The sequence below is a fragment of the Hirundo rustica genome, chromosome 7 (assembly GCF_015227805.2).
Source record: "Hirundo rustica isolate bHirRus1 chromosome 7, bHirRus1.pri.v3, whole genome shotgun sequence".
NCBI classification, from domain to species: Eukaryota; Metazoa; Chordata; class Aves; order Passeriformes; family Hirundinidae; genus Hirundo; species Hirundo rustica.
In genome coordinates this window covers 20,554,513-20,582,187 of record NC_053456.1, presented here as the reverse complement: position 1 = coordinate 20,582,187, position 27,675 = coordinate 20,554,513, and the positions used below count along the sequence as shown (strand labels likewise).

Below are 27,675 nucleotides of genomic sequence, written 5' to 3'. Positions count from 1 at the left end.
CTGCCTCAGAAAGTCACTGCAGCTCTCAAAGCAGGATACAAATGCAAACACACTTTTCCAAGCTCAGTGCCCCATTCCTGAGTCAAGGGCAGTAGCTGCTTCTGCAGTGTTTTACAGCTGTGACAGGAAAGGGAGGCTTCCTCTTTAGGTGCTGACAACTCAACTGTATTGTTACTGGATGCTAGTCACTTATTTTTCCCATTATTCATCTTCTTCCAAGAGATAAATGTGGCAAGTTGTTCTATATTTTAAAACTGAAACACGCATATGTATATTTAGTACTCTGATGTTACTGCTTTTAGAAAACAAGGATGAAATTTAAAATAGAGTATTCCTTTAGGTCCTGTAGCTTGAAAAATTCTGCCCTTGCTTCCAAAAGGTTTAATTCATCCACCAAGAGAAGTCTTGCCTCCATCTCTTACCACTCTCCCTATCATTGTAAGCGGCTCTATTTATCATTAGAACCAACACAATGAAAACTCCTCAATTAAAGAAAAAGACAGAAAGACTGTATTGTTTTCATCCAAATTCATGAAAGGGCTTCAGGAATCCTGGAAATGAATCAAGCATGCACTAAAGAGAATTAAGTTGACATGTACACAGGTAAATATGCAGCAACCTGGACCAAGGATTCTCTTCTTTCTCTCCACAGTGCAATGCTACTTGTTCCTGTAGAGGATCAAATGAGAAGCACTCTCCACAAGTGCAGCTTTCATACTGAGGTTACTCTGGCTAGGTCTTTATTTGTCTGCTCACTCATGTGATTAGACACAGCAGAAGAAACCATTTCCAGTAGAAACTGCCATTAGGACCTCCAGAATTCAGGATACACAGTGAAACCATGGATCACAGATATTTCATAGGTTATCAGGGAGCTGATATGTGTAAAAGACTATGGGGTTTTACAAGCTTTCCTTTGAGGCATTGCTATTCACAAAGACATTCAGAAGGGAAGTCAACAGCTCTATATCATCTACTTGGCTGAAACTGGAGATACCCAGCGTTCCCTGGTGGTTCTGCAACAATTTAGTTTATGCAAAGTCTGCTTAGGAAGGTCAGCAAACTTACTAACAATTTTGTTTACATTAAAGGGCTCTGCTGACATATAAAGACCTTCACATTTTTCATGATGAAGTTCCTTACTAACATATGAAAAACGTATTTTTAGAACTCCTACTCATCTCTCACTCCTGTCATTGTATCTCCCCTGCCATAAGCTGTCATCAAGTGACTCACTGCCAGGGTCTATATGCAGAGTCTCTGCACTAGCCAAATTGTTACAGGCTGTGATAACAATTGAACCCTACACACTTTCACCTAGAGCAAAATAAAACTTGAAAAGACCTCTAGGCAAATTACTTTCATATATGTGAAACTGGTGCCAAAGTATCAGAGTAGCTCCCAAAATTACTGGGTAAAGTTAGCACAAAGACCGTATTTAGAAATATTTTGCATGCAGTGCTTTCATGCAATCATTTCAAAAACAGAAAACAAAAGAGAATTCTTTTTTAATCCTATGCAAATATTGTATTGGAGAACTGGCCACTGCAGAACCCAAGAGAGAACAGAAATTAATGCACATTTATCACTGGGCAGATATATAAACCCTCCACACAGAAAATAACTTCATCCTTTAACACAGTCTCCATGTGTATGCTGAAGATGCTACAACTTTCAAACAAACACCCTGTAATTGTACTTTGATAGAACACTGCCTGCTTTCCTGCTCTCTCTCTTTTTCTTTTTTTTTTAATTTTTTTGGCTCACAATTTCATGAGCATGTGAAACATTTCCCTCAGAATTCTACTAATGCACTGTCAAAGTCCACATTTGACAATACACTGAATACCTTAAAAGATAAGCTTTCCTTTTGACAACAGTTATCCAGGAAAAGCAAACTGAGATATAGGGAAATCAGAAGTAAAATTATTGTGTTTATTACTAGAGTAGCTAGAATGGTGAACATGATTATTATTGGTGTCTTGTGTGGGTTTTTCAAGGCTGAACCTTGTGAATTGCAAGGTCATATTTACAAACAGTATACTTTCAAATGACCAGAGCCATACTTACCTGCTTGAAAATCGAAAGAAGCGAATATTCATTTGCCTGGCAATGTTGAAATTGGAATACTTTGAGGATTAACTCTTGATTATGCCCATCTCTGTCCATCACAAGATCTTTACTACACAACTGCATTAAATGCATTTAGAGTTGATAAAAAGGAAAACACTGTTTTCACAATCACTCCAATTATTTAAATACATTAAAATCAACATGTTACCTACATCTTATTGAAAACTCAGTAACAGAAAGGAATCTATATTTTACCACATCAAATTAGCCAGGAAAGAAGATAGATGAAAAGGTGGCTTTCACAGAAGTACTGCCACACAGTCTATAGAAGCTTTGGAATACAAAATAGCTTAAAATAAATCACTTCCAATAAATGTCCAGTCTAGAGGATTTGGAGACATTACATGAAAAACATAAAGGGGATTTTTCAACCTGTAAGCTTCACTAACTCAATTGATGTGTTTTTTGAGTATTACTTCGTGCACAAGGGGGAGCTCCTGCAACTCTATATCACAGTAAAAACCTGAAGACAATGTAGGGAACATAATGGAAATACAGCATGAAAGATTTCAGAAAAGAAGACATATTCTTCACCCAATAGCAAGAATTACTGTGTGAATTTGCCCAATTTAATCTGCTTTTGTCTTCTGTGTTCAGCATGGATTCCTCAGTACAAAGGAGATGGAAAGCACTTTCCCCTTACAGGATGTATGCTCTCCATGAAGGAGGTGGAAACTTATGTATGTTTTAAACAGTCACCAAGGTGAAGCTGTACAAAAAGAAAGGTAGCATGGTTTTTGAGGTAAGACGCTGTTTTAATGTAGTGTGTCACAGCAAAAATATATGTGAGCAGGTAATCAAAATCTGTACCACAACAAACTCAGATAAGAGGACTTCATTAACACTGCTCAGTCAGCCCCCATTCTTGAAATACTTTGCTTTTGAGTACTTAATTTTTTAGCCTTCCTTTCATGTGGCATCTTAAGGACGTGGGGGTTCTTTCAGCAAACTGCAATATGGAGATTCTGCTATGGAAAGGAATATAAAACTTCATCCTGGATCATTAGCAGGGTTAGAATTCTTTTACTATCTACCACTAGAATAAAAAAAATTACAAATCATAATTTTCTCTTCTTTCTGCGTATCATTCCTATGCTTTCAGGCATCCATAGTTTGCAAAGGAGTTTAAGACGTTTGCTGATAGCAGAAAATAGCATTCAGCACCACAGCCCAAAGAGAGTGGAGATTCGTGCTCTCAGTGGGGCTGTGCTCTGTTCTTACCCACATTAATTCCTTCGTCTCCACAACTCATTCCTCCAGTACCCTCTTCTTTCAAACTATCTTATATCTCCAGGGTAGATGGACTATTTCTTGTTCCTACTGGGGTACCAATAAAGGGTCTAAAAGAACTCTGGCTTTCAATCAGTGTCTGGCTTTTTATCAATCAAAATACTGCTCTAGCAGCTAAAAGAGAGAAACCCCACATGGTAAAGCATGGAGACAGGAAAGCCCAAGCAAGCCAGCAGCAAAGAGGAACAGCGTGGGAATTCTGCACATAAAATGTCCACAGCCTGAGTGCAGTGAACCTGCACCAAGCCTCTGCCGAGCCAGTTTCACCTGGCATTTTTCAATGTTTAACAATACGGTTATTTTTAAGGGGCTCACAAATGGTACTCTTCACTGCACCAACAAGCCCCAAAAGTCAACCTTCTAGTCCAAAGGAGAGGATTGCCAGTGGGTAACTGGAAAAAGCTATTTAGTATGTGCTATGTATTTTCCTCCAGCTCAATGTCAGATAGGTTTGATCCATTTCAATTTAAAAAACAGCCAGGAGCATTCTCTCAGCATGGTGAATTCAGTGTAAACAGTGAAAAAGTGGCCAAATTGTAAGAAGAGTGTCCTGTAGTGGGAAGCATCATGTAACCCTGCTGCCAGCTCTGCTGGTAATATATGGAACCAGGAGCACTAACTATTCTGTCTGCACGCTGGAACCCGACCTCCCCTGCGTTCTAAGTACTCTTCTGTATCTTTTCCAAAAACGTATTTGAAATTATTATTGATTCTGTGATTTTGGCTTTAGGGTTACATTCATCTCACATATGCAACTCTACCCCATGGGAATTTTCAAAAACTAGAGTGAGAGAGCCCGGTGTACCGATATTGGTCTGTCCTAGTTAAAAAGACTGGCGCTCTGTCATTTTCCCTTACGTAAGACAGCATTAAATTGACTTTGTTTCCATTCCCCAAAATATAACCGGGACAGTAATGTACTCCCTCTCAGTATTTTATGCTCAATTTAACTGCTATACTGCATTAAATGATGTGCAATAATGTAACCCTGAATGCAAATGAATTCACATTTGGTAAAAAGAATCTCTTTGTTGCTTTCTCCTAGTACAATTTTTTTTTTTGTAGATTTTAATGAACTAGAAAAACCAAACATCCCCATATGGTGAGAAAATTCCAAAGCATGTTTTAAAAGAAATATCTTATGTTACTCATCAAAAACTAATAGATGTGACAGGAGAAAAAAATTAAGCTATGAAGATGAAACTCAAATAATTAGCAATTATGGAAAAACATCCATTAGAGTACTTGTGAAAGATTCACCACAGGCTAAAAAAGAAAAACATCCATTTCATATTTCCAGAGTGGAATACATTAAGTTTCCTCTGAAGCAAATTATTTACAGTTATAAGCTTCCTTGGAAAATTAATACAACACATACACACTTTGAAATAAATGCATCATGATCAGAAGTACTGAGGATGTTATCTCTTCCCGTCTAAGGGTATAATGTCTTCTTACCATATGAAAGATTTTGAGGAACTTACTCTGGATCTCAGAAGGTTCCTCACTCAGTCTTTTTCTGCACACTACAGAGTAGTCTGCAGGCCTCTCTGAGCCTGTATCTGCTGCCTGCCTCACAGGTATCATTCTGGCCACCTAAAGCAGTCTAAAGATGTTATGGAAACATTTCTCTTTCCCTGGATGAGTGCCCTTCCCTGATGCACTAGCTGTTTTGGGAGTCACACATCATCCTAAAAGTAAGTAAAATATTTAAAATCTAGAAATACAGCACTGTTTTCCAGTGTCTTGATTTCTTCTTTTGAAAAGCTAGCAACAACTCTGGAAATTTGGCCCTGGAATTCCAGTAACTCCCTGATGGTTCACCAGACTGCAGAGCATGATGGGCAACAGACATTTTGTGTAAGCACTGTAACAATTGCACAGTTTAAAACTGCAGGAAAGAGGTTTGCATGCAGTAAACAAAATACTCAGGTGTTTACCTCTGCTGCATTTGCCTTTCACTGAATATAAAGAGAGTTGTGGTCATATGGAGAAAACAAAGAACTAGAATTCATGGACTACCTCTATGCTGTGTAGCTTCAGCCATATTTGCCGTGAGACTGTCTGAGCACCTCCAGGATGAAACAAGGTGTCAAGTAGCTGTCGCATATTTACTCACACAGCTTCCCTCCAGAGAAATGTGTACAGTGTGGGAGGGAGAATGATGTCTGTTCTATACACAGCTTGGAAAGGAAAATAATATGGTTTGCAGAGGACTTTGTTCTTGTAAAAGTCACTGAGCAGTTTGAGGCTGCCTTAGCCAAGTTTTGTCTCCTACTCAAGAAATTATTTTGTCCAGGAAGAGTCCTGTTGTGCTAGAAAAGCCCAGTTACTGGCAAAGGTATTAGCCATTAAATTTTGCTCAGTTTCTAAAATATTTTGTACCTGAGAGTATTTATCACCCTTATCTGAGCATCATTTCCCATTAAAGGAGGGATATTACCATCTAGGGGAGATAGATGTTTTTACTTTTCTACCTTTACCTGTTACCTCCATCTGCTTCAGAAAACACAAAATCATCTTTTAGTTTGAATTCTGCACCTGGTGCTTTCCTTTAGAAATCAAGCAAGACCCCTGACCTGACTTAACTCCAAGTGTACCACTGAAATACCAATAACCGAAAGAAGCACTTAGACATAATTCGGAACTGTTACATGAAATTCTCACACAATCCAAGGTGCTAAGTAAATGTCTAAGAACAATTACTCAGTGCATGGAAAAATATTTATGTTCCTACAGGATAAGGTTTTGTCCCGAAGTAGTATAGCTAGTGAATAAGGCTCTAGGAAAAGGAATTACATACTGTTACACATATACATTAAAGAGAATCTGAATATGACGATTAAAAAAGGTCAGTACTCTTGAGGAAGCAAGACAGACAGATAGGGAGAGGTGGAAGTAGTTATTTTTGCATTAAGGAAACACAGTAAAATATTCCTCGTCTTCATCTGCTGTCAGGAGATGCTTTTTGTCCAAAAAAAACACCTTTAACCTTTTAAAGACATCACAAAAATACATCCAATTAAACTCCCAGGTACAGAAAGAAGGCATCCAAGCATCTGTTTATTACTGTAACTTTTCTACTCCTGCCATACAGAAATTCTAGAAGTTATCAATCTTTACAGCAACTCCTGACACTATTTCTTCCCACTATTATTCTATATATAACACTCTATCCCACTATTGAAATTGGCACAGAAATATTCATGAGCTCTTTCATGTGGGTCCTCATCTGGAGAGGCTGAAGGCACAGAACTATTTTACAAAGGGGAACTGGGATGTAAAGCTGCTCTCTGAATGCAGGTGAAAATTCACCCTGAGCAAAGGGCCAGAACAATGCCTATGCATCAGTTCAGATTCAGGTAAGCCTTAAAATAGGATTTGATAATGAATTTTATGATCCACTGGTTATCCATTGGTCTTCTCATAGTGCTGCTTTTCTTCCTTATCCTCAGCACTTTTCCAAAAAAGACCAAGAAACCAGATTGTAGCACAAACTTTGGTAGCAGTAAACTTTGGAATAATCCTGAACCAGCTGCTTTCTTCAGTTAAATGATACAATGTCTAAGGCATTCTTATAATTTGTATACTGTACTCAAATGCATCAACCACATGCTTTGCATTTGCACTCAATTATTTTCAACTGAATGCTGAATACTTTTACATTTTTCATAACCGAATTCCTCCCCCTCCAGCAAAATAAACTGGCAAAACTGTGTGTGATTTACCTTATTACAATTTTTAGAAACTTGGCAAAGAGCACTGCTTGACATACTGTCTTTATCTGGCATTCCTGAAAAAGAATACAGAAAATAAATACATACTGTACATTCTTTGAGTGACAGTGAAAATATTTATCAGTAGAACAGGGAATTTGAGGGTTTGACACTTTGATAACATACGCATTAATCTGGGATTTTTAAAGAGCAAAACATTTATTTTGAAAAAAGTTTCCTCTAGTGAACACAAAAAGGACAAAAAGCTAACTTAGATCATTATTTTAAACAGCTTGCTAAGCACAGTACTTTTTCAAAACTTAATATTTGAAGCATGTATACAGGAGTTATTTATACTTATTCATTTAACATTACCCGTGTCTCGCTCAGTACCTGGCAGTCAAATGTGACATTGAGTTTGCACTAATCAGCAGTGCTATGCTATACTATTATCCTGCATAGAGAATGTATTGAACACCTAACACAGGAGACACAATGTGCAGATGGGATCACTAGCCATGAGATATTGTCCTGCTTGGCATCGAGATAATTCCTGGCAAATAAATAAAACTGCTTTGATTTAAGTTATGAATTCCAAAGGCTGCCCTTGGATTCACGTCTACAGCGCTATCCCACAGCTTGACAGGTGCTCATGAGGCAGAGACATACCCAAAATTATTTAGCTATGTACCAAAGGTTAGAGAGCACCACATTTACTGCAAGCTCAAGCACTAACCTAGATTCTCCAGCAAGTTGTGTAGCCCACCCAAACTAAAAAAAATGATACAGTTGGTTTTATTTATTTCACTAGCAGGACTCATGGCCATGGTCCACGGTTCATGTAACACAAGCAGTAAAATACTACACAACACCATCCAGCATGTTTTAATCAACTGGCCTGGGTCATAGTGCAGATTTTTGTACAGCTCTGTGCACACTTGTACACAGCTGGGAAGTCAGCTGGGTAATAAGTTACGAAGTGTCTTCTACTACATGCAGTATTAATGCAGTTGTAATACGAAACTGAATTAAATTTTTAAAGTTCAATACCCAAACCCAGAGAATCTCCATTTTCCCTTTTCTTTCTTTTTCTCATTTGCTTGCCCACCAGCTGATACCTGATTTCTCACACTTACTGTCATTGTTGGAGCCAGTTTCCATAACACCATAAGGAGGAGTGAGAAGTCCAGACATATACTGTCGATATTTCTGAAAGACAGCAATGGCACATTCAGTCAGGTACAGATGTACAGAGCCATGCAAGGGAATATGTGCTATTTATATTTGTGCGTCTCCTGCCTTGTGCTTCTCATGCACACAAAGAGATATGAGACAATCAAACATGTCTTTACTCTTAACACAAGGTCTGCTCTCTTGACTGGAGCACACACTGCTTTTATTTCACCCAAAGTTGTGCTAAACCAGTTCCCTCTTTCATCTTCCCCAAAGCATGACTTTAAGGGTTCTGATAAATCAATATTTTACATAGCTGTGTGATTTCCCACAAAGATTGTTTTACAGCTCATTTGAAATTACACTACTCATCCGAATCCAAGCTAGAAAGTGACTTCATTATAGGAATGGAGATGAGCTAAGGATTCATAAAAATCACGTACAACACTTTAGGTGTCCGATTTCAAATACACAGGATGTAGTGTGAAAACTCTAAACATTCAAATCCAAGACACGAAGTCTGGTATTCAGAAACTACAAGGCAATGAAACACACGTGCCAAACACCTCATATTATGCATATTCTCATATAAAAACTGTATTAGCACATGAAACTTCCTAACTGGAAAAACAGCATCCCTTATACCACTATAAGCTACATAATTTTAACTGATGTCAGCAGCTGGTATTTTTTTTCAGTGGATGCTGATGACATGATCAGTAAGGTTCAAAGCCCTGTCTAAGGCTTAAGAAACTCACAGAAGCTACAAAAATAACACCAAAGGGAAAAATTGTTCTTTTATCAAATACAAATCATTCAATGAATAAGAAACACTTTTTTGTTTCCAATCACACTATGTTACTGTCATGATTAAGGATGAACAATTATAATTCCCTTTTGGAACTGTCAGAAAACAAGCTTGTGCAATAGGGACTCTGATGTTCAGCGTAATAAATAAATAAAATTCGTCATACAGTCCTTTGGGTGTGCAGTGAGCTCAATGTGAAAATTAACCAGCTGAAACTCATGCAGGTTTCAACTAAATGTAATAATTGAGACTGTGCAATTTTAGTGCAATAGTGCAATTTTAATTTAAAAGTTTTATCCTTTGCTCTTTGGAGTTGTTTGGATGTATTCACTTCTAAAATGTTGCCTGGTGAATTTTAATAATGCTTGAATTATCCTTCATACATTTATTTTTCTTGGAAATGGAAATGAAAATATCATCAATTCTAGCACTAAAGACTGAATGTCTTGCATTCTAAATAATAACAAAAGCTACAAAGATTACATTAATCTTAATAATCCAATCCTATTTTTAGACAAGCTATTACATCCTAAAGCTTAGTACCATATTATTTAAATCTCACCCATAATCCAGCTGAATACTCATAGAAGCAAATCTATGCTATATCCCTGGTCAGTCACAAAAAAAACGTTACTTCATTTGAGGATAAAACTCTCCTATTTTCTTTCTCAAATCATTCAGTTTCCCATATTCCAGTCCCATGCCTGGAACTCGCATCCAGTCCCATGTCTGGAACTCAATGAGAGGAAGAACATAAGAAGTAATTATTTTATCAGTTTAACTAGTAAATCACACATATAAACCAAGGGAAAAAGTAATTTTCACTGGCAAAATGAAAAAAAAAACCAAAAAAAACCCAACCAAAAGCGCGTCCAAAGGGTTGAAATAACATTTTATTCCAACAGTAGAGAAGTTATTTTTTCCACCTTCTACTGAATTTGGTCTTGAAATGTGCTTTTTAGATGGTAAATTGGAATATTTCATTGGGACAACAAAACAAATGGTATAGGATGTTTTTCTCTTCATCATAATTTATCTGATATTCATTTCCTTGTTCTGTTTTTCCCAAAATAGCATTTCCCCAGAAATACATTACTAGTCCACATTTAAGCCACTTCTATAAGGAACCTTAACTGGGGGAAGAATAATTTTTTCTTTTATTTCCTATACAATATCCACAGCCATCATAAACTGCATGGCGGGGGGTTTTTTGCCTTTTTTTTTTTTTTATTTATTTCTGATTAATTCTCTAATATTTTTCCTGATTATTCTTCTCATGAGACAAAACACAGAACACAGCACACAATTTCCAAAAGATATGAGGGCCCACCTTCAGAAAACAAACACCTAGAGGTAGATGAAGCCAGAATCAGATACATAATTTTAGAGGAGGCATCTAATCCCATTCAGGCACACCTCATGCTCAGGACATGGAAGTTCACCAGGAACAAGAGCACACACTCCTGACAGACCACGCAGGACTTCGGCATCGCTCCCAAGGATGTCCACTGTCACCTTCTGCACAGAGGTCCCACCCCGCCCCGGGATCAGCCCACTGAGGAGTCTGGTACAGCAAACCCTGCGAGCAGTGATGCCTGTGAAGGAGTTCACGCAGCATTACCAGAAATTAATTCAAGGCATGCCCTCAGAAAGCTCAGTTGCTCATACTCCTCCAGGGAACCTCTGCAGAAATGGAACTTTTTTCTATATCTGGGTATCTCCGGAGGGAGGGCTGATACGACTGCCTACACATAGTCTCTCATGAGGATATCTCAGTGGGCGTGGGCTGACATAAAAGGTATAATTTATGCCTAAACTTGTGTCACCTCATCAGCCAAATTAAATGTCAAGGGAAACTTATTTCAAGGAGTCAGGGAAACACTGTTTGCTGGGAAACCTAAGCAGACGAAGACAGACCTAAGTAACTGCATAAAGATTTGCCAGGATCAGATGGAATAATAAAGTTCCAGGCATGAGATCACTGAGGGCTGAGATAATGAGACCTATCTTGTTACCGTACTGCCTTTAAATGAAAATAAAATTTAGTAAGTTAAATTATATTCATAGGCGGCATTTAAAATCATCCTGACGATTAACAGACTAGATATTTAAAAAAGGCTTTTGAAAATGTATTCCACAGGTGGTATGAAGTCTGGAAAGGCTTTCCTTATGAAAGATAGCAACAATTATCAAATCATCATATTCTTGTTTATTACCAGAAGTCTTCAAGTTTTGTAAATCCAACATGACAGCAGTTTTTAAAGCTACATTCAATGACCTATTCACTCTGTCTTCAGATTTCTACCAATTTATAAACTCTGCCATGCAACAGCTTAAATAACAGACAATTCCTACATCTAATCTGACAGCATGAGTAATAAAGACAGTATTTTTTTTCCAGTTGCTGACTGCCTCATACCCATGCAGAGGTGAAAATTAACACATTTTGACCTTTACAGCTACTGCTATGGCCTAAAGCAAAGACGACTGCTGACAAGAAACAGTTGGGGAGAGCAGAAAAGGAAGAAACAGAATCACACACTTGTCCCACTGGGAAGGTGCTGTGAGGGAATGGTTTCTAAGGCCACTCATCGAGTTTTTCAGTGTGTTTCTTTGCATGCTCAAATTAAGGCTTTCTTTGCCGTTAGCTTCAGTTTGTCTCATAGGCTTTCATGACCACAATAGGTTTTCTTCAACTCTGTGAGCATAATTAGGCATATTTTATATGCTAATGTTTAGAAAGGCAGTTAACTACAACTCTGATGCAAGCTATCTCTGAATTCCTGAAAAAAGCTTCTAGCATACACAAGGTATATAAAATATGTCTTTGGTCTCTGTGGTTAGTCCTTTCTCTTCTACTGCAAGTAGGGAAGAGCTAATATCTACTAACAGCTGTTTACAAACCTTCCAGAATAAGCCAGGTACATAGATGAACCTTTGCTGTCCATGTTCACTGTGTATGAAAACCCCAGCACTCTAACAGGAAAGACACAGGACTGATGAAGGGAAGACCCCTGGGTGTAAAGATTGGAACACAGGTTCCACACCAAATACTCCCCCAAGGGCAGCAGCTCTGCAGCTGGCCAATAAGGACTGTGCAATAAGGACCCAGGCAGTGACGGCTGATAGCACTAAGGGACACGGGCTTCTGATGCTTCCCCATGCCATGGTGAATCTGCAGATACAAGGAATCTGTGGCCAGATACTAGGAATTAAGTGTCTTGTAACTCTGGAGACAGTTTTGTAGACCTCAAAAGGTGCCCGGTTCAATACATGATCTTTCTTTTTCCTTCTCATTCTCCCCTGTTCACAATCTCAATCACAGTGTCATTTTTCACCATTTCTGCTGCCTCTTTTTCTGCCTACCCCTAACTAGCAACAGAGATGGTGACAAAGCAAAGCCTACAGAACTTGCAAACTTGGGAGTAACACAAAATACTTAATTTCAGGTATACAAGTCCAAAGCCAAACATCAAGGTGACCTTTCCACACTTTTTTCAAAACCTTGTGTAATTATTTCATCAGATGCTCTTCTTGTGGCTATTGCCTGAGTTCTGCAATACTCCTGGTACTAGCTATCAATACTTCTGCAGTGGTTTCTCTTGGGGAATATATGCTGTAGCTTGACAATGTGAGCCAGCTTCTCTATTTTCTTTTGACCATAAATAATTGATCACTGATGCTCTCAGTAGAAGTCTGTTCTTCCTCTAAGCTGGCAGTGAACCACCTCCCTCGTGGGCATTACTCACAAGGGCGCGCCACTTCCATGGTGCACATGGTGTTTCTTCTCTTTTCTCCAGACCATAAGGAGAGAAGGCCCTGAAAGAAAGAGCCCATGAAGATTTTTGGACCCTCTTTCAACTCATCAAATCAAATGGAGATTGCTGTCTCAAAATCCACACCTTTGCCTTTAGATTTCGTACGCTGGTCTTCACTGAACTGACAGGTAAAATCTCAGGTCATCCACCTGCTATCCATTTGTGTTATCCAACAAAAAGTGCCTGATGTTCTTACAGATTTTTGCAAAAATCCCACCCCAGATTGATTATCACACTGACAGCTGGCTTTTATCCCCATCTTCTCACAAAGGGAAAACCAAACAGCACCCTTGCTTTTGCCCAATAGTACGTGCTGAGGCCCCCAGCAGACTCAGCCTAATTCTGATTTCAGATACTGTCTTCTTAGTATGTTTTCAAATTACCAGGTGTATTTCTTCTAAGCAAGCTCAATCAGAAAATTTCCATACATTTCAGGTCAACGTCACTTAACTGGATATCACAAAAAGGACCTAACCCATGGCTGCTTAATACAAGGTAAAAAATCACTGAAGCTGGGGCTTCACTCTAGAACACCAAGTATCCTGCCTATTGCTAAATGTTGGCCTTCGTCATTAACAGAATATAAACATTTGCTGGCACTGACAGTACAGGTAAGAGAACAGAACTAAGGTATTTTTGAAGGAAAGTATAAAGATGTGTAAGGAAAATATAATGCTACAATAGCAAAAAAAAATCTTATTTTGTGGAAAAAATAGAAAATAAGCCATGTAAAGATCTCACCACAACTTACTGAGAAGAAACAGACTGTTTTGTATATGTTAGTCTATCAAGTCATTAAAATGTGATAGACAAGGTCTGAAACAGCAGAAGTGAAGCACTATTTAGTCATGTTCAGATAAAATAAATACAGGAAATGCCTGTACCAAAATTGCTGAATCCGGGTACCAGAATAGTACAGTTTATGTAACAGCAGATGAATCAGCGTATTTTCCATTTGTTTATGTATTTACCATCTTCAGAATGTTTCTGCATAGCTCTAATCATCTACACTTTATTTCACTCCATCTCTTTATTTTGGAGGCATATATTTTTCTGTCACATTCCCACCTAAATCAATTAATCATGTTTGAAAAGCTCTGTGTGCAGAATTTGCTTTATCACAGAATCCCCTTGATATTTTGTCATGAAGAAAAATGCACCCAACTCTCTGAAATCACTCCAAACAGATAGAAAGCCAAAGATAAGACTGCACTGCAAAGCCTCACATCCAAGGAAATTAGAGCATGAGCACTGATTAAGCAAATTACACAGCCTATTCTGCTCCATCTAATTTAAATACAGAAATGCCATCATACAGCTCTCCAATTCTGTCTCCTAGAGAAATCCACTCCGGAAAGGCACTTGGGTGGAGACAGGACTTGGCTGGGAGGGGTGGGAAAGATTGCACATACTTAAAAGAGGACAAAACAACCCAAATTAGGAACAGTCTACCTGATTTATGTGTTTTCTTCTATTTCAGTTGTATAAACATAGAATAGATACATGTATTTACAGGAAAAAATACTTTACTGCCATTAATATGAAGTTTAAGTATTCAAAAGTGGCTGAAAAAGAGCTTTATACATTTCCATATTTACTTTTTCACTGTGATATCTTTAAAATCAAATGATGATGTCAACAACGGAGCTTCAAAATCAATATAAGATCATAAACTAAAGCTGCAATCTCCTTTCTTCCTCTTTCATTATCACATATAGGAGAGAAGCAGCAAATCACACTTAAGCTGGAATTTGCTGAACAATGCAGTAACAGAACAGAACCTTATTCCTCTTCAAACTGTTCTGCAACACTAAGAATTGTAAAACTGCATCTTTATTAGCAAAGCCAGCAGATACATCTCAAAAACAAAGAGCAGAACAACTAAGAAGAATGTGCTGTTTTAACGTCATTTTTCTTACCACTACAGCCAACCTTTAAACTTACGTTAACTGGACTTAGATCAAGCCAAGTCTAGAATCTCTTGGGGAATGCACAAGAGGAAGAACAATTTCATAAAGTTCCAGGTACAAAACACTTCCTTTTACCTTCGGAGAGTCACACCTCTTATCTTCACGTACACTATTATGATAAGCACAAAAGCAAAGATGCACTCCTTCAGATGATCTCAGTTTGCAAGACAGGTAATAGGAGACTCACAAATACAGGATGAGGCTGGTTTTGTTCAGTTCCCCACCTGGAAAGCTATAGGCTGCCTCCTACAGTATTTCTTCTATATGGTGTACACCCCTGAGTGATCTTCAGCATTTTTCAGGAGCAGAGCTTCAGCTGAGACAAAAGGTCACACAAGAAAAATATTTGGGTTTGGAAAGTGCTTTGACAGAATGGTAAATTCTGTAATTGTGGCAATATCAGTGTCTTGTTTCTGATCAGATACCTTAGCCCTCAAAGCAAGAAAAAGCAAGGATTATGTGTACTTAGTAAGTTGCAAGTCAGCAAGAACCTCTAAACCAAAATTGTGCTCCACCCTGAGACTGCCACCTTGAAAATACAGAAGGCCTGGTACAGATGACCAACATATCTTTGCAGGAATGTTATGAAACAAGACTTGAAGAAGTTGGTGAGAAACTAGGTGTGTGATGCTGAGACAGAGAAGAACTGGAAACCTCCAGTGAAGGCTGTGGTCAGACAGTGGGCTGAAGTCACACCCCTCTGTAATAAAATTCTGTAAGGTCACCACAAGGTCTTTGCAATAGTTAAGTCTTAAAAATATGTTTTAAGTGCAACTCAAATGACACATTGGCCTTGTGATGACACAGTGCACAGCAGTGGCTTTATTCATGGCTATAAACAGATTATTTTCTTCCTTCCCATTATATACATATTTAAAAGGAGATTTGAAGCAAATAAAGAAAAAGCTGGTGAGCTGATCTATAACTCTGCTTTTCATATTTATAACCTCTGAACACAGGAGTATGTTAGTCTAGAAATTCGTTTTCATCTGGAAGGAAACTCTGGGTTAAATATTAATTCCTCTAAAATCAATATAAACCTCTTAAGTAGTTCAGTGGGGTCAATCTAACACTGCTTTTGCTTCTCACAGAAACAAGAGCACATCACCCTCCCAATACTCATCTAACATCAAAGGCTTCCTTTTAATGGATAATTCTCCAAACTGATTCTTTCTATTCAATTGTGCATAACAATAACGAGGATATTTAATAAGTGTAAATAAGTAAACTTAAAATTTCCCTTATAACATACATCTTTCTTCAAAGTTTTTTAAATATTATTTTGATTACAGTGTGAGCGGCTTTGAAAAGCAGTTTGTGCAGCCCACTCAGGAGCCCTGCACAGAAATCAAAACAAGTTCAATACAATGTAAGAGGGAAAAATGTAAAGACAAAGTAAACAATTATATTTCAGGAAGTCTGATTGAACGCGGTCTATTCCTTGCAGTGGATAGAAAAGCGTGTATTCTGACATAAAATCACTCACAATCAGATTGACATCACCTAATAGGAACCCAGAATACCTGGGCTTCCAATTCACCCAGCAGTCCTTGCAATGGCCCCACTAGAATTACCTTGTCAGCATAAACCTCTCATGGGTCAAAGCTGCTCAAATCTGGAGTCCCTTTCAAGCTCACTGTATTACAATAAATGCTGCCCACGGTACTTCCCCACAGGAGTTCACAATAACGTTACAGCTATTTGGTAACACAGTGTTCAGTTGCATGGTTTTACATCCACATTTACAGTCCAACATCTCATGGCTCTCATGTCTGAATCCCCTACAAAATGCCTCTAAACAGTCTGTTAAACATAATCTCTTTTTGTACAACAGCAAGTTGCACAATCTTGTCTGAATATTTCAAAGTTAAGTGGATGGGATGATTGACTTTTATCCAGCTGAAGTGCAAATATCAGTAACAGTGATTCAGCTGTGCCGTTAAGATGAGGATTAGGCAAACTGCACTAACAAACTGCACTGCAACAGCCTTATTCGGATGGGACAGTTTTCAAGGTTTTTCCTCCAGACTGAAGCCACTGCAAGTGATTTCCTCAAATCATGGACAATTTATTTTGCTGCTGCACCCTCACCAAGACTGAAAAGGCCTGCACACAAATGCTGTTCTGCAGCTCTATCTTGGAGTCCTGCTGTGTCTGTCTGTTGTACAACTCTTTCCCTTAGGCAAAAAAGTAAAGTAACAGCATTCACTTCAGCTTAGTCCTAGAAACATTTTCAAACCTCATGACAAGAGGGGACAGTGAGGAATGGAGGCACACAGGGATGGGAAAGAAGGAAGAGAGTCCCACTGGAAGTTAAATGTTAGAAAAGGAAGAAAAAATAACAAGAAGAAGGAAAGGAGTGAAAATGGGGAGAGCAGGAGGAGAATGCAATACATAGCCTAAACAAACTCCTCCAACCCAATGGAGTTGTCACAAGCAGCGAAGAGACTACTTCAAGGAAGAGGGAACACTCTAAAAAAAAGGACAAAAAAAAAGATAATGTGAAGCGGCTTATTGATATGACTAATGAACAAACCCCCTCCTCTCTCTTTTTGCCATTGAAGAAGCAGTTCAGAGAGTGACAGAAACAACCAGGCTGGAAAAGACTTTTGAGATCATCAAGTCCAACCTATGACCAGCCACCACCTTGTCAATTAGACCACAGCACTGAGCACTACACCAGGTCTTTTCTTAAATACCTCTAGGGACAGTGACTCCATCACCTCTCTGGGCAGCCTGTTCCAGTGCTCAATCACCTCTTTATTTGTGAAGAATTTCGAAGAATTTCGTCCTAATGTCCAACCTAAACCTCCCCTGGTGCAGCTTAAGACTGTGTGTCCTATCTATTGACATCTTAGAAACAGGTATACGATTGCATGATAGGCAGAAGCTTGGCTCCTTAAATTTGGCTGGTGTTGAGATAATTTAGGTTTAAAGATTATGCAGATTGAGATGAACAGCACATAAATCAACAAGTTTGTGCCAATTATCCAATCACAAACTTAATCTCCATTTTCCATAGTGAGGCATGCTAAATGTTTGCAGTATTTTTCATTATGTGGCCCTGGGATGTAAATAATAAAGAAAAATTAGAAGAAAATATAATATGAGAGTTTCAAAAGATTAAAACAGTATACACTAGGCAGAGTCCAAACTACTCTGTGAGTCTGAAGAGTGAAGTCCAAACTACTCTCTGAGTCTGAAGAGTGACATGGTTAAAGAAATTAGAAACATTCTCACAGATTAATTCAGTTGTGGGAAAAAAAAAAAATCCAAATCCTTTTAGTTACCATTTAAAAATTACTCAAATTGTGGTTTTTTTCCAATTGAATTGGGCATCAAGTATATAGCCTAGTTTTACCAGCTGACATATCAGTGTGGGGAGGAATTTTGAAATAAAAAGCTTTTAGTTTCTATTTATTTCATTTTCTGAATGGTTGTTTCCTTCACAGTACAATATATGACCATTAAAAAATGGTAAACTTGATTTTCATTCCTCATTATCAGTTTTCATTCTACCTACCTACAATCTGTCATGTTATTCATCATCCAGATTAGACCAGTGTTTGAGATACGCAGCAGGGCACAGTAATGAAGATGCACGGTAGAATTTCTTAAGTGGAAAAAATACTAAGGAGATTTTAAGGCTGAACACATGACCAAAAGAGAAAAATGGACACAAGATAATGAAGGGTAAACTACAGAACTAAACTGAATAATAAACTTTCCAGAAAAAGAAAGAGGCTGGACAAAGAAGACCATAACATTATATTAGTCTTCTCCTTTGTAAAACAGAGTCCTGAAATCAGCTTAACTGGAGGTCTGGCTTTGCTAAGTTGTGCACACAAAATCAAAGGTCAGATCCTGTCTCTTCCTCCTCCCAAACCAAAATGTCTAGAGTGCAGTTAGGGGCAGGATGCAAGCCGGCAAGTGACACAGCACAAAAGATGCAGAATGGCACAATTTAACTAAACCCAAGATGAGAAGGTTTCACCAGGACTTTTTCTTCACATAAAGCAAGTATGATTACATCAGAGCATGAGTTAACTGAGAACAAGAAGTTCACAGCTTTGGCATTCATTGTATGACAGAACTCCAAAGGCTGAAACAAAAATGCCTTGGGAAACTTTCCCATCTATTGGGAACCCATCCCAACCCTGTCCCAGACAGAGTTTTAATGAGATATAACCAGATTCAAAGAGACACAGCTTTTCAGGGTTTTTAGGACTACACAAATGATGATGATGATGATGGAAGACTGTAAACAATCAACTATAAGAGAAAAGGGGTTGTTGAAGATTCACTAACAGACCTTCAAACTTAGACATACTATGAGTGTAACAACACAGCAGCTCTCCAAGGAAATCGAGGAAGCATATTCCCCATCAGAGGGGCAATGAGAAAGGCTGATTTTTGCACTAAGACAACTTCTGTCAAACTGCTAGAAGATGCTCTGAGTGAAACATTTGTGGCATTTAGGTTGTAATTCTGAAAGATCTGGCTTTTAGAAGTATATTCTAAAACTTACGTTTGGTTTTAAAATGTATCTATTTAATAGATAAGTTATTAAGAATGGATATAATTTCCAACTTTTATGTTTCCTTTCCACTGGAGCAAACAGCCATTTATTCTGGGTTTCCCTTTGCACATGGCTAAAAACAATTTCAACAGCATATTGATATCTCAACCTAACCACTAGATTAACAAAAAGCCTTGCTAGGAGAATGTAGTAAATAATCATGAGTCTGGCTTTGCAGTGGCAGCTGAGAGGAGAAACTATCTTGTCCACTTCTCCCATAGTGAAAAGTTCCGGATGGTTTTCCCAACCTTCTCATTAAAAGTATACCCCATACAAACTTTAATTGTTGCTTCTATTATAATTGTGGCCACCATGCATCAGACCTCCTGTACTCACTCAGGCATGGGTACATATTCTGTTCTGCTTCTCTGCTTTCCTAAAAAAATGCAAATATTTTGTCTAGCAGGCAATTCCTCCTTTCCCCCCACCTTCTTCACAGAAACTCTTCTGATATCAGTGGGGAAAACAAACAAACAAACAAACAACCACACAAATTTGAGATAGGGTTCAATTAGGGTCCTAAAAGCTACACAGAAATTAGTAAAAGGAGAGAAGTCCCAAGTGAAGTGTCACTACTAAAAGAAAAGAAAAGAGAGCAGCACTCTTGGATATCCCAATTCACTGGGTAACAGCCAGCTGGCCAATCCTCACAGTATAACTCCAAACACCATATATATTGTCATCCATGAAACAGATACATCATGGAAGCTATGGTATTAGCAGGAAAGAGCAAAATTGAAAAGGAAATAAGCTTTTTCACTCCTTCCACTCACAGAAAAACTTTTTGATTGTTTTCACTGTCTGTGATTATATTTATATTCCAAGTTTACTTTTCAATTTCAATTCTTATAATTAACAATTCTAAGTGTTTTCACTAACACCATGCACAGATGCCCTACAGTTGTGACCTTTCAGGTTTTTGTAGAGACTGGTATTGGTATTGAAGGTGCTGAGCACCTAAACCAGGCAGCTCTAGCTTGGAATGCACTGCTATCACAGGTCAAAAATATACATTCTTATGCATTCTTATGCACTCCTGATAGAAGAAGAGCAGGTTTATTGAGAAGTAATCTGATTCACTTAATCCTTTTTCTGACAGCAAGAAGAATGATTTTTGAAGCAAGTGTATCGCCATACTGGGATGAGGCTCCCAATCCGTCTAGAAGACAAGACGAGGTCACTGGTAATACCTGAGCTAGAAGACGTCTTAATTGGAGGGCTACATAATTTGCAGTATCCTACACTTCAACCTATTTTTGTAGGGCTCTTACTCTGTTATGAAGCAACACAGACAAAGCTTGTTATTGTCACTTTGATCCTGTGTATCCACTCACCGTTCAAAGAAAATCTTTATATAGAATATACAGTAAAATAAGTGACAGCATGAGTCACACTGCAAGAGTCCATCTCCCGAGTACCATGAGACACCAGAGGAATCAACTGACTTGCATATGAGAACAAGGCATTAACCACCAAGCCACAAGTGTAACTACAGGACTGCCTTTAAGGAAGGCTTTATTAAGAGAGAGAAAGAGCTGCCTTTACGTGTAAATCCACGTAATTCTTCTGGTATCTTATAACTTTAGAGCTACATTAGAGACAAGTTTTGCAAATCATATTGTAATAAAAATCAAACACATGGAAAATACGGTAAGAATTTTTTTTCCATTTAATATAACTATTTTTTCACATTAATTGCTGTTTGTCTGATCTTTCTTTTGATAGTACTGAAGGGAATTCAGTGTCATACACTGAGGAAACATATATATACGCCTAGCATATTTAACTGGCTACTTTCCAATTTACAAGTATTTCCCTACATACTGCTAGTTCCCTCTTTAGGGAACATCACAGAATGTTAATTTTAGCATTATACTGTCTCTTCAGTTTCATAAACTTCAGACTTTTGTGAAAATCTTGGTATCTTTTAGATAAAACAGGTACTGTTTTATCCCTGCCTGTTGTACTAATTTATCCTTTGCATATCTCCTATGGAGATAAAGTTCATTATATTCACCTATGTTGGCATGGATGCCCAGCTGACATCAATTAACAGTGTCATAATGATCATCCATGCTCAGATAAAAACGACCTATTGTCCACTAGCTAGTATTGAATCTCATGAGATCACTGCCACATTCTCAAGTATGCCATTCACTCACAATAACTGACACTTGAAACAAAACCAGTACAAACTGGGAAATGTGATGTCTGGCTACACTGCAGCCTTTAGGAGATTTCTCATCATTTCTGCAGTGGGAAATTTCATCCTTGGAGACAGCTTACATTCCAGCTGTGCTCTGGCCCTCTTCTATCTGCAGGCTCTGTTTCAGTGCCATACCCCGAGGGAACACATATATGCACAGGACTTTAAAAGGCTCCCACCACATCCTTTGTGCTACAGAAGAATCACACAGCAATTTCAGAAATTGTTTTCACCTCTAAACTTCAGGAAACCACAGGTTTCAAAAGAAATAAACGAAAACCTCTATGAAATAGGAATGACATTAGCAAAATCGTGAATCAAAAATTCTCATCAGGTGCATCCCATAAATTTAGTAAACTTGACAGCTATTACAGATCTGACGTGATCAGAAAAAGCAGTGTGAACAAGCCTGCAGATCTGCTGGATGACTACACTGCCCAGCAAGTGCCAGCAGTGCTAGCTTCAGATAGAATCCTTCCTGCAAACAGAAACAGTGGGAAAATCCAGACAAGAAGAAAAAGTGCTACTGTCTGAATACTTGACAGGGAATTATTTGTCAACAATAGCATGGAGAAAATCTGGTCTCTTAAAAAAGGAAAATTGCTGCCAAGTGTTCAAATGTGTCTTTATTATAAAGAAGTCAGCAAAAAAGAGCAGATGTAGCCAAGATGCCCAGCAAGACCAATGCTGCCAGCACAGACCTGCTGATTTGCTCTGCCTCAAAACAGAAACTTAGGGTCTGAAGCACCAAGGTGTTACTCCGATTTCAGACCAGTGTGACTTTTGTTCAAGAGGTGTAAAACTCAAATAATGCTCATATATCAGGTTAGCTACCGCAATAGAGATGTAATTCAGGAGATGTTTTCAGAGTGTATACTAGTAGCAGAAGGATGATGGTGGCCAACAAAGCTGTTTCAAACTACCAGAAGATGAAAGCTGAAAGTGACAAGACTTTGTACTCAACTGACACTCTTTGTTGGAGCAGCAGTCCCAGCAGACAATTTGATTGCCTTTCCTCTAACTTTCACAGAGTTGTTTTATCTACTTCTCTTACTATAGTGCTAAACAGTAAAAAGAACAGTAACATGCATGCATACAAAGAGCTCCTAAAGCAGTTCTGTCTGTAGTAGAAAATGCTACTAAGAGCCTGACCCAAATAAACTCTGAATTTATCAGTATGCTTTAGAAATTTCTGAAAGATAAAAGATGCATCCCCTTAAAACTATAATTCTCAGTGTCACGTTTAAGGCTTTGCTTACTAATGAGAATTAGTATATTTGATGTCTTCCTTTACTGTTCTCTTCTCATGCTTTGCAGCAGAATGGTCAAACCTCTGCAGCTATGGCTCCTTGCCACACATCCCAGGCCATACTCTCCTCCTGCAGGGACAGGTGACAGAGCTCAGTCTGCAGACACTGGGACAGCCTGATGGGCAGCACAAAACACTTGGCTATTAAACAGCATAGTGGCCAAACAACTGCTCCTCAGAACCTGACAGGAAAAACTGTAGGGCAAATAAAAATAACCTGCAGTCCAGGCATGGCCAGATGGGCACTGGGGCTGTCCACAGGGGGCTCTTCAACTTGACTGCTGTATTTAGTGAATCATCATGCTTGTGAACACAGCCCAGCAGAATGCTACTGAATTAAGGGCTTAGTATTTGTAAAATGCTTCAAGATACGTAGATTAAGGATCACACACACATAGTATTATTCTGACATTGCATTCCTTCAGGAACAGACAAATACCACAGTACATAATTGGGCTGGTATCTCTTTAAATCTAGATCATTAGAGCTCTCCCGAGATCCCCATCAGTGTACAAAGCACCACTCATTTGATTATTTTATGATACAAAACCCCCTGCATATATCCACAATGATTATCTATTCAGTGCAATCCCTTTAATGTCAGTACATCAAATGTGTTTCAGTTGAGATTTTGCATTCATTGTCATATTCTAGTGAGTTTTGTCTTACCTTCTCATCTCCTATACTTGACTCTCTCTTTAAACTCAGCATTTCTAGCAACCTCTCCCAGCTAGGTCTTAAAAGTTGATTCTTTTCTCTGTTCAATAAGCAAGAGAAGAGTACATAATTTCCTGTTTTATGTACAACATGTGGCACTGTAGAAAGAACCAATGCAAGTCTTACTAAGGCAGCAGAAAAAAATTGCTGAGAATCCTCCTGTATGGAAAACAACTCTGAAGCACTGGCTATAACACTTATTACATATTACGTGAAAGGCTAGTGGACTTCCTGGCAGAGCATAGTAAAGTATGTAGGATTTGACTGCTATATAGCAACAGAGCACTGTTAGACAGCCTTTCGTCAAGCATTAATACAAATCTCAATCTGCTTTTCCCTACATTAAAAAAAAAAATCAAGATAAATTTGGCAGGAGTGTATGTTTCCAGAAGTTAATATTTTGGGTGATAGCCTGTACAAAGCACCTGCAATAACATAACCATCCCTACTTAACCAGCAAGCAAGCTGAAGGTACAAAATTTCCCAAAGCACCTGAATGACTTCACCACATTGCATTTAGAGCAGTAACTTAAGCATTTCAAAAACTACACAGCAGTGATGTTCAGTGAACCCAGGAACACCATTTAAAGATACTTAAGCATTCAGAAACAGTTACCTAAGGGCTGTGCCTCTTAAGAATCCCTCTAGAAGCATACAACAACTTGGGGCTACCATGTGAGGTCAAGATCTATCTTTACCAAGACTCCAACTCCAGTAAGGGGATTAAATGAAGTTGACCTCCTATTTCAACACAGTCTGAAAAAGTAGAACCATGATTGTCAAGTTCACCTTTGCAATGACAGCACATGGCAAATGCCAGCTGGGATAGTGCCATGAGTGATCTTACAGTAGCATTAGAAGCTTCATTTAGTTGTCCAACATATTTCACTCTGTTGTCCAAGCAGAAAGCAGACTGGTTGATCATGGAACCAGTGAGGCAAGAAGAAAACTTGTTTCCCTGATTACACACCAGTAGACAACCCTTCCTCATGGACTGTGAAGAACAAAAGTAAGGTTTTTGTCTTCCAGTGATTTTTAACTGCTTGCATTTTCCTTGTTAATAAAGCAATGTTGCTTTTCAAACCTTTTTGTAAAATTCTAGCTCTCCAGTCATTTGTTAACACTCATCTGCCACATGCTCCTTTAAGATGCGAAGTTTTCAGGAGGAGCCTGGGAAGGAGGTATCTGATATATTGTCAGTGTCTGAAGCCAGAACTAATCAGTCCATGGAGCCTTGATGATTTTCAGGTTGTTTTACAGACCATCTGCTAAAGCACTGCCTAAATAGGAATCAAATACCTACAAAATCCTGTCCTACATGTTTGTGGAAATAGCCAAAATTATCTTGGAATGTTGCCATGCACTTACATAAGGTCATGGCATGATGTGGTTACTTGTCGGTACTGATATTTATTCAAGTGGAATAAAGTGCTATTCATGAGCTAAAAGCCAACCCAATGTTTTATTCAGAATTAAAATGCTTTTTCCAAAGAGGATGGCATTTCCAAAGTAGCGCTGTTCTGTTTCGTTGAATGTCGGTGGCAGCTTCTGAAACAGCAGCTGTAACTTCAACCATTATGCTGCGCTGTTCAGGGCAACTCCAGTCTGGCCAGCCAGCACTGTCTCCCAAGGACAGGAGCATGGCTAAGGGTGAGCAAGCTGGCACAAAACCACAGACTTGGGTGCAAGGGTAACCAGAGATAGACAACGCTCTCCTGTCTGTAGGGGAAAACCACCAAAGAAAGACTGGGAGGAATTCTAAATAAAATTGCATTATAACTAAAAAATTTCTGTCCAGCAGCATCATAGGGACTGTATACTCATCACGGGTCTCCATCCTGTCCAAATCCAGCACAACATACCTGGAGTAGTAAGCAGTAACGCTTTGGTTAGACCAATAATTTAATCTACCATGTGCATTTAAAAAAACCCCCACTTTCTTCCACTTTCTTACTGGGCTATTGCTACTGTTCCACAGCATTACAATTTAAATTACACGGGTACATGATACATATAGCTGATACTGAGCACCAGTTGTTAATGTTAAAAAGGCACTATTGCATATGTCTCATTACCAGGCCATCTGACCAGCCCCATAAATTTTCCAGGAGGACCAGCCCTCCAAAGATGACGACAAGCAGCCTAATTGTGTTTGGGGCATTGCTATACAACAGTCAGGACCGGCCAGATTCAAAACACTTCTGTGATGTGTTTTCCAAAATCTATCTTGAAAATCACTGTAAAACCCAGTCCCGGCCCTTCTGTGTCCTTTTAAGACAAGACAGAATCCCCCAATATTAGTAAAACCAAAGCTACGGCTTCAAATCAGGAAGTCCTATGAGAGCAGAGGAACAAACCCATGGAGACTCATGTTAGCTATCTATAGAAGTAATTGCAGCTTCACCTTTTTCTAATCTTAAAATTATAAATAAAAGTTGTAACAAAACATTTTTTGAAATGTTTTTTCCCTCCTAACATAGTAATTCCTACTTCAACAAACATCTCACATGCTAAGCTTTCATTAGGTACAACTCCATCTAACGTACTTTTCAAGGAGTTCAAGTCAGTAATGGATGTAGTCATCCAATACCACCCTCTTGACACCCTCTTAGATCCTCTTTCCTCCCTCCTGTAGTCAATCTTCATCATCATCTAATTACCTATATTCCCAGCTTTAAAACTTCATAGCAGACTCTGACTATATTGAGTGGCAACACACAATGTTCATCCATTTACAGACCTCTTCTCTTAGAATTCCCTTTCTGAAGAACCAGCACAAATCCTGATCCGTCCAAGCCCTTCCCACCTTCCCATGCAGCCCATGGCTATTGGCCATGGTTTCACAGAGCATTCCACACAACAATGGCCTATGCCCTGCCAGCCACTGGCCCCCAGCCCTGTGCCCAACATGTCATCTTCTTGGCCAGGTCTGCAAAACTGGGAAGGGGGCCCTACCGTGAACAGGGATCAGTGAACTGATTTGGGCCTTTTAGAAACTGCCACACAGCCAAGAAAGAACAGCCTGAGATAAAATTTGCCTCTGTCTTCTAACATGAGAAAATATTACATTTTCCTGCGGTAGATCAGTTAGACATTTATAAAAGTAAACAAAGAATGCTACAAACCTGTAAAAAGCAACACAGCACTTGGTTTTGCTTGCCACTGTTACATAAAGTTGTTTTTACATCTTAGAAATAAATTTCAGCAGCCTTTCAATGTCAACAAAGATGCATATGTATGTACATATTGTATATACTCTACTCCATACTGCATTTCAGAGAACCTCACTGAACTGATTTAATTACCATCAGCCAGAAATGACAAATATAACATGAAGGTGACTCAAGACCTATCTGTATGATCTTTCTTCTCATTAAAAATAATTTGTCCACTGAAAGAAAAGCTCAAATGACAGTTGACTGCCATCTGCCCTGAATTTCCATGCAATGTCTCATTGTCTCCAACTGTATAAAGATGAATATCCAGACTAATAATCGTTCCCAATTGTCTGTCTTCCAGATCATGGAGTATATTAAAAAAAAGAAACAAAAAAACACTGACTGCAGTTGCTACCCATAGTGCTCTGCCTGTCTACATGGGAGAATCCAGGTACAAGTGGCTGGGAGAATCCAGGTACAAGTGGTTGCCCAGATATCTCACTCTACCAAGTTTCCTATTTCGGAAGAAAGTCCTTGGGAAATAACAATAGCCCTTCGGTCCTTATTCCTTCATTTTAGAATATTTTCTGCTGTTCTGCTTCTAATAAAAAGTCAGCACACAACCACTGAGACGAGAAAATTAGTCAAAGACCTTCACAGGAGCCCCACACTGACACAAGAGACACAGTAAAAGGCTGTTTCTGGAACCCTTTTGTGAATTATCTTAATTCTCATGAGCTGTTACATTAGATTACACTACTTATGGAGGCAAAGGTAGCAGTATCAAACTCATACACA

The 27,675-nt window shown here is 38.7% G+C and overlaps 1 protein-coding gene across 4 annotated transcripts in view; it reads right to left on the bottom strand.

Moving 5' to 3' along the window:
* The window catches only part of RAPGEF4 (Rap guanine nucleotide exchange factor 4), a 148,727-nt gene that overhangs the window by 70,399 nt on the left and 50,653 nt on the right, over positions 1–27,675 (bottom strand). For all 4 annotated transcript variants that reach the window (XM_040069376.2, XM_040069377.2, XM_040069378.2 and 1 more), the window contains 2 exons: positions 8,276–8,348; positions 7,152–7,216 (listed from right to left, as the gene is read on the bottom strand). In XM_040069376.2, the coding sequence (XP_039925310.1) occupies positions 7,152–7,216; positions 8,276–8,348 (138 nt within the window). The remainder of the gene's footprint in view (positions 1–7,151; positions 7,217–8,275; positions 8,349–27,675) is intronic.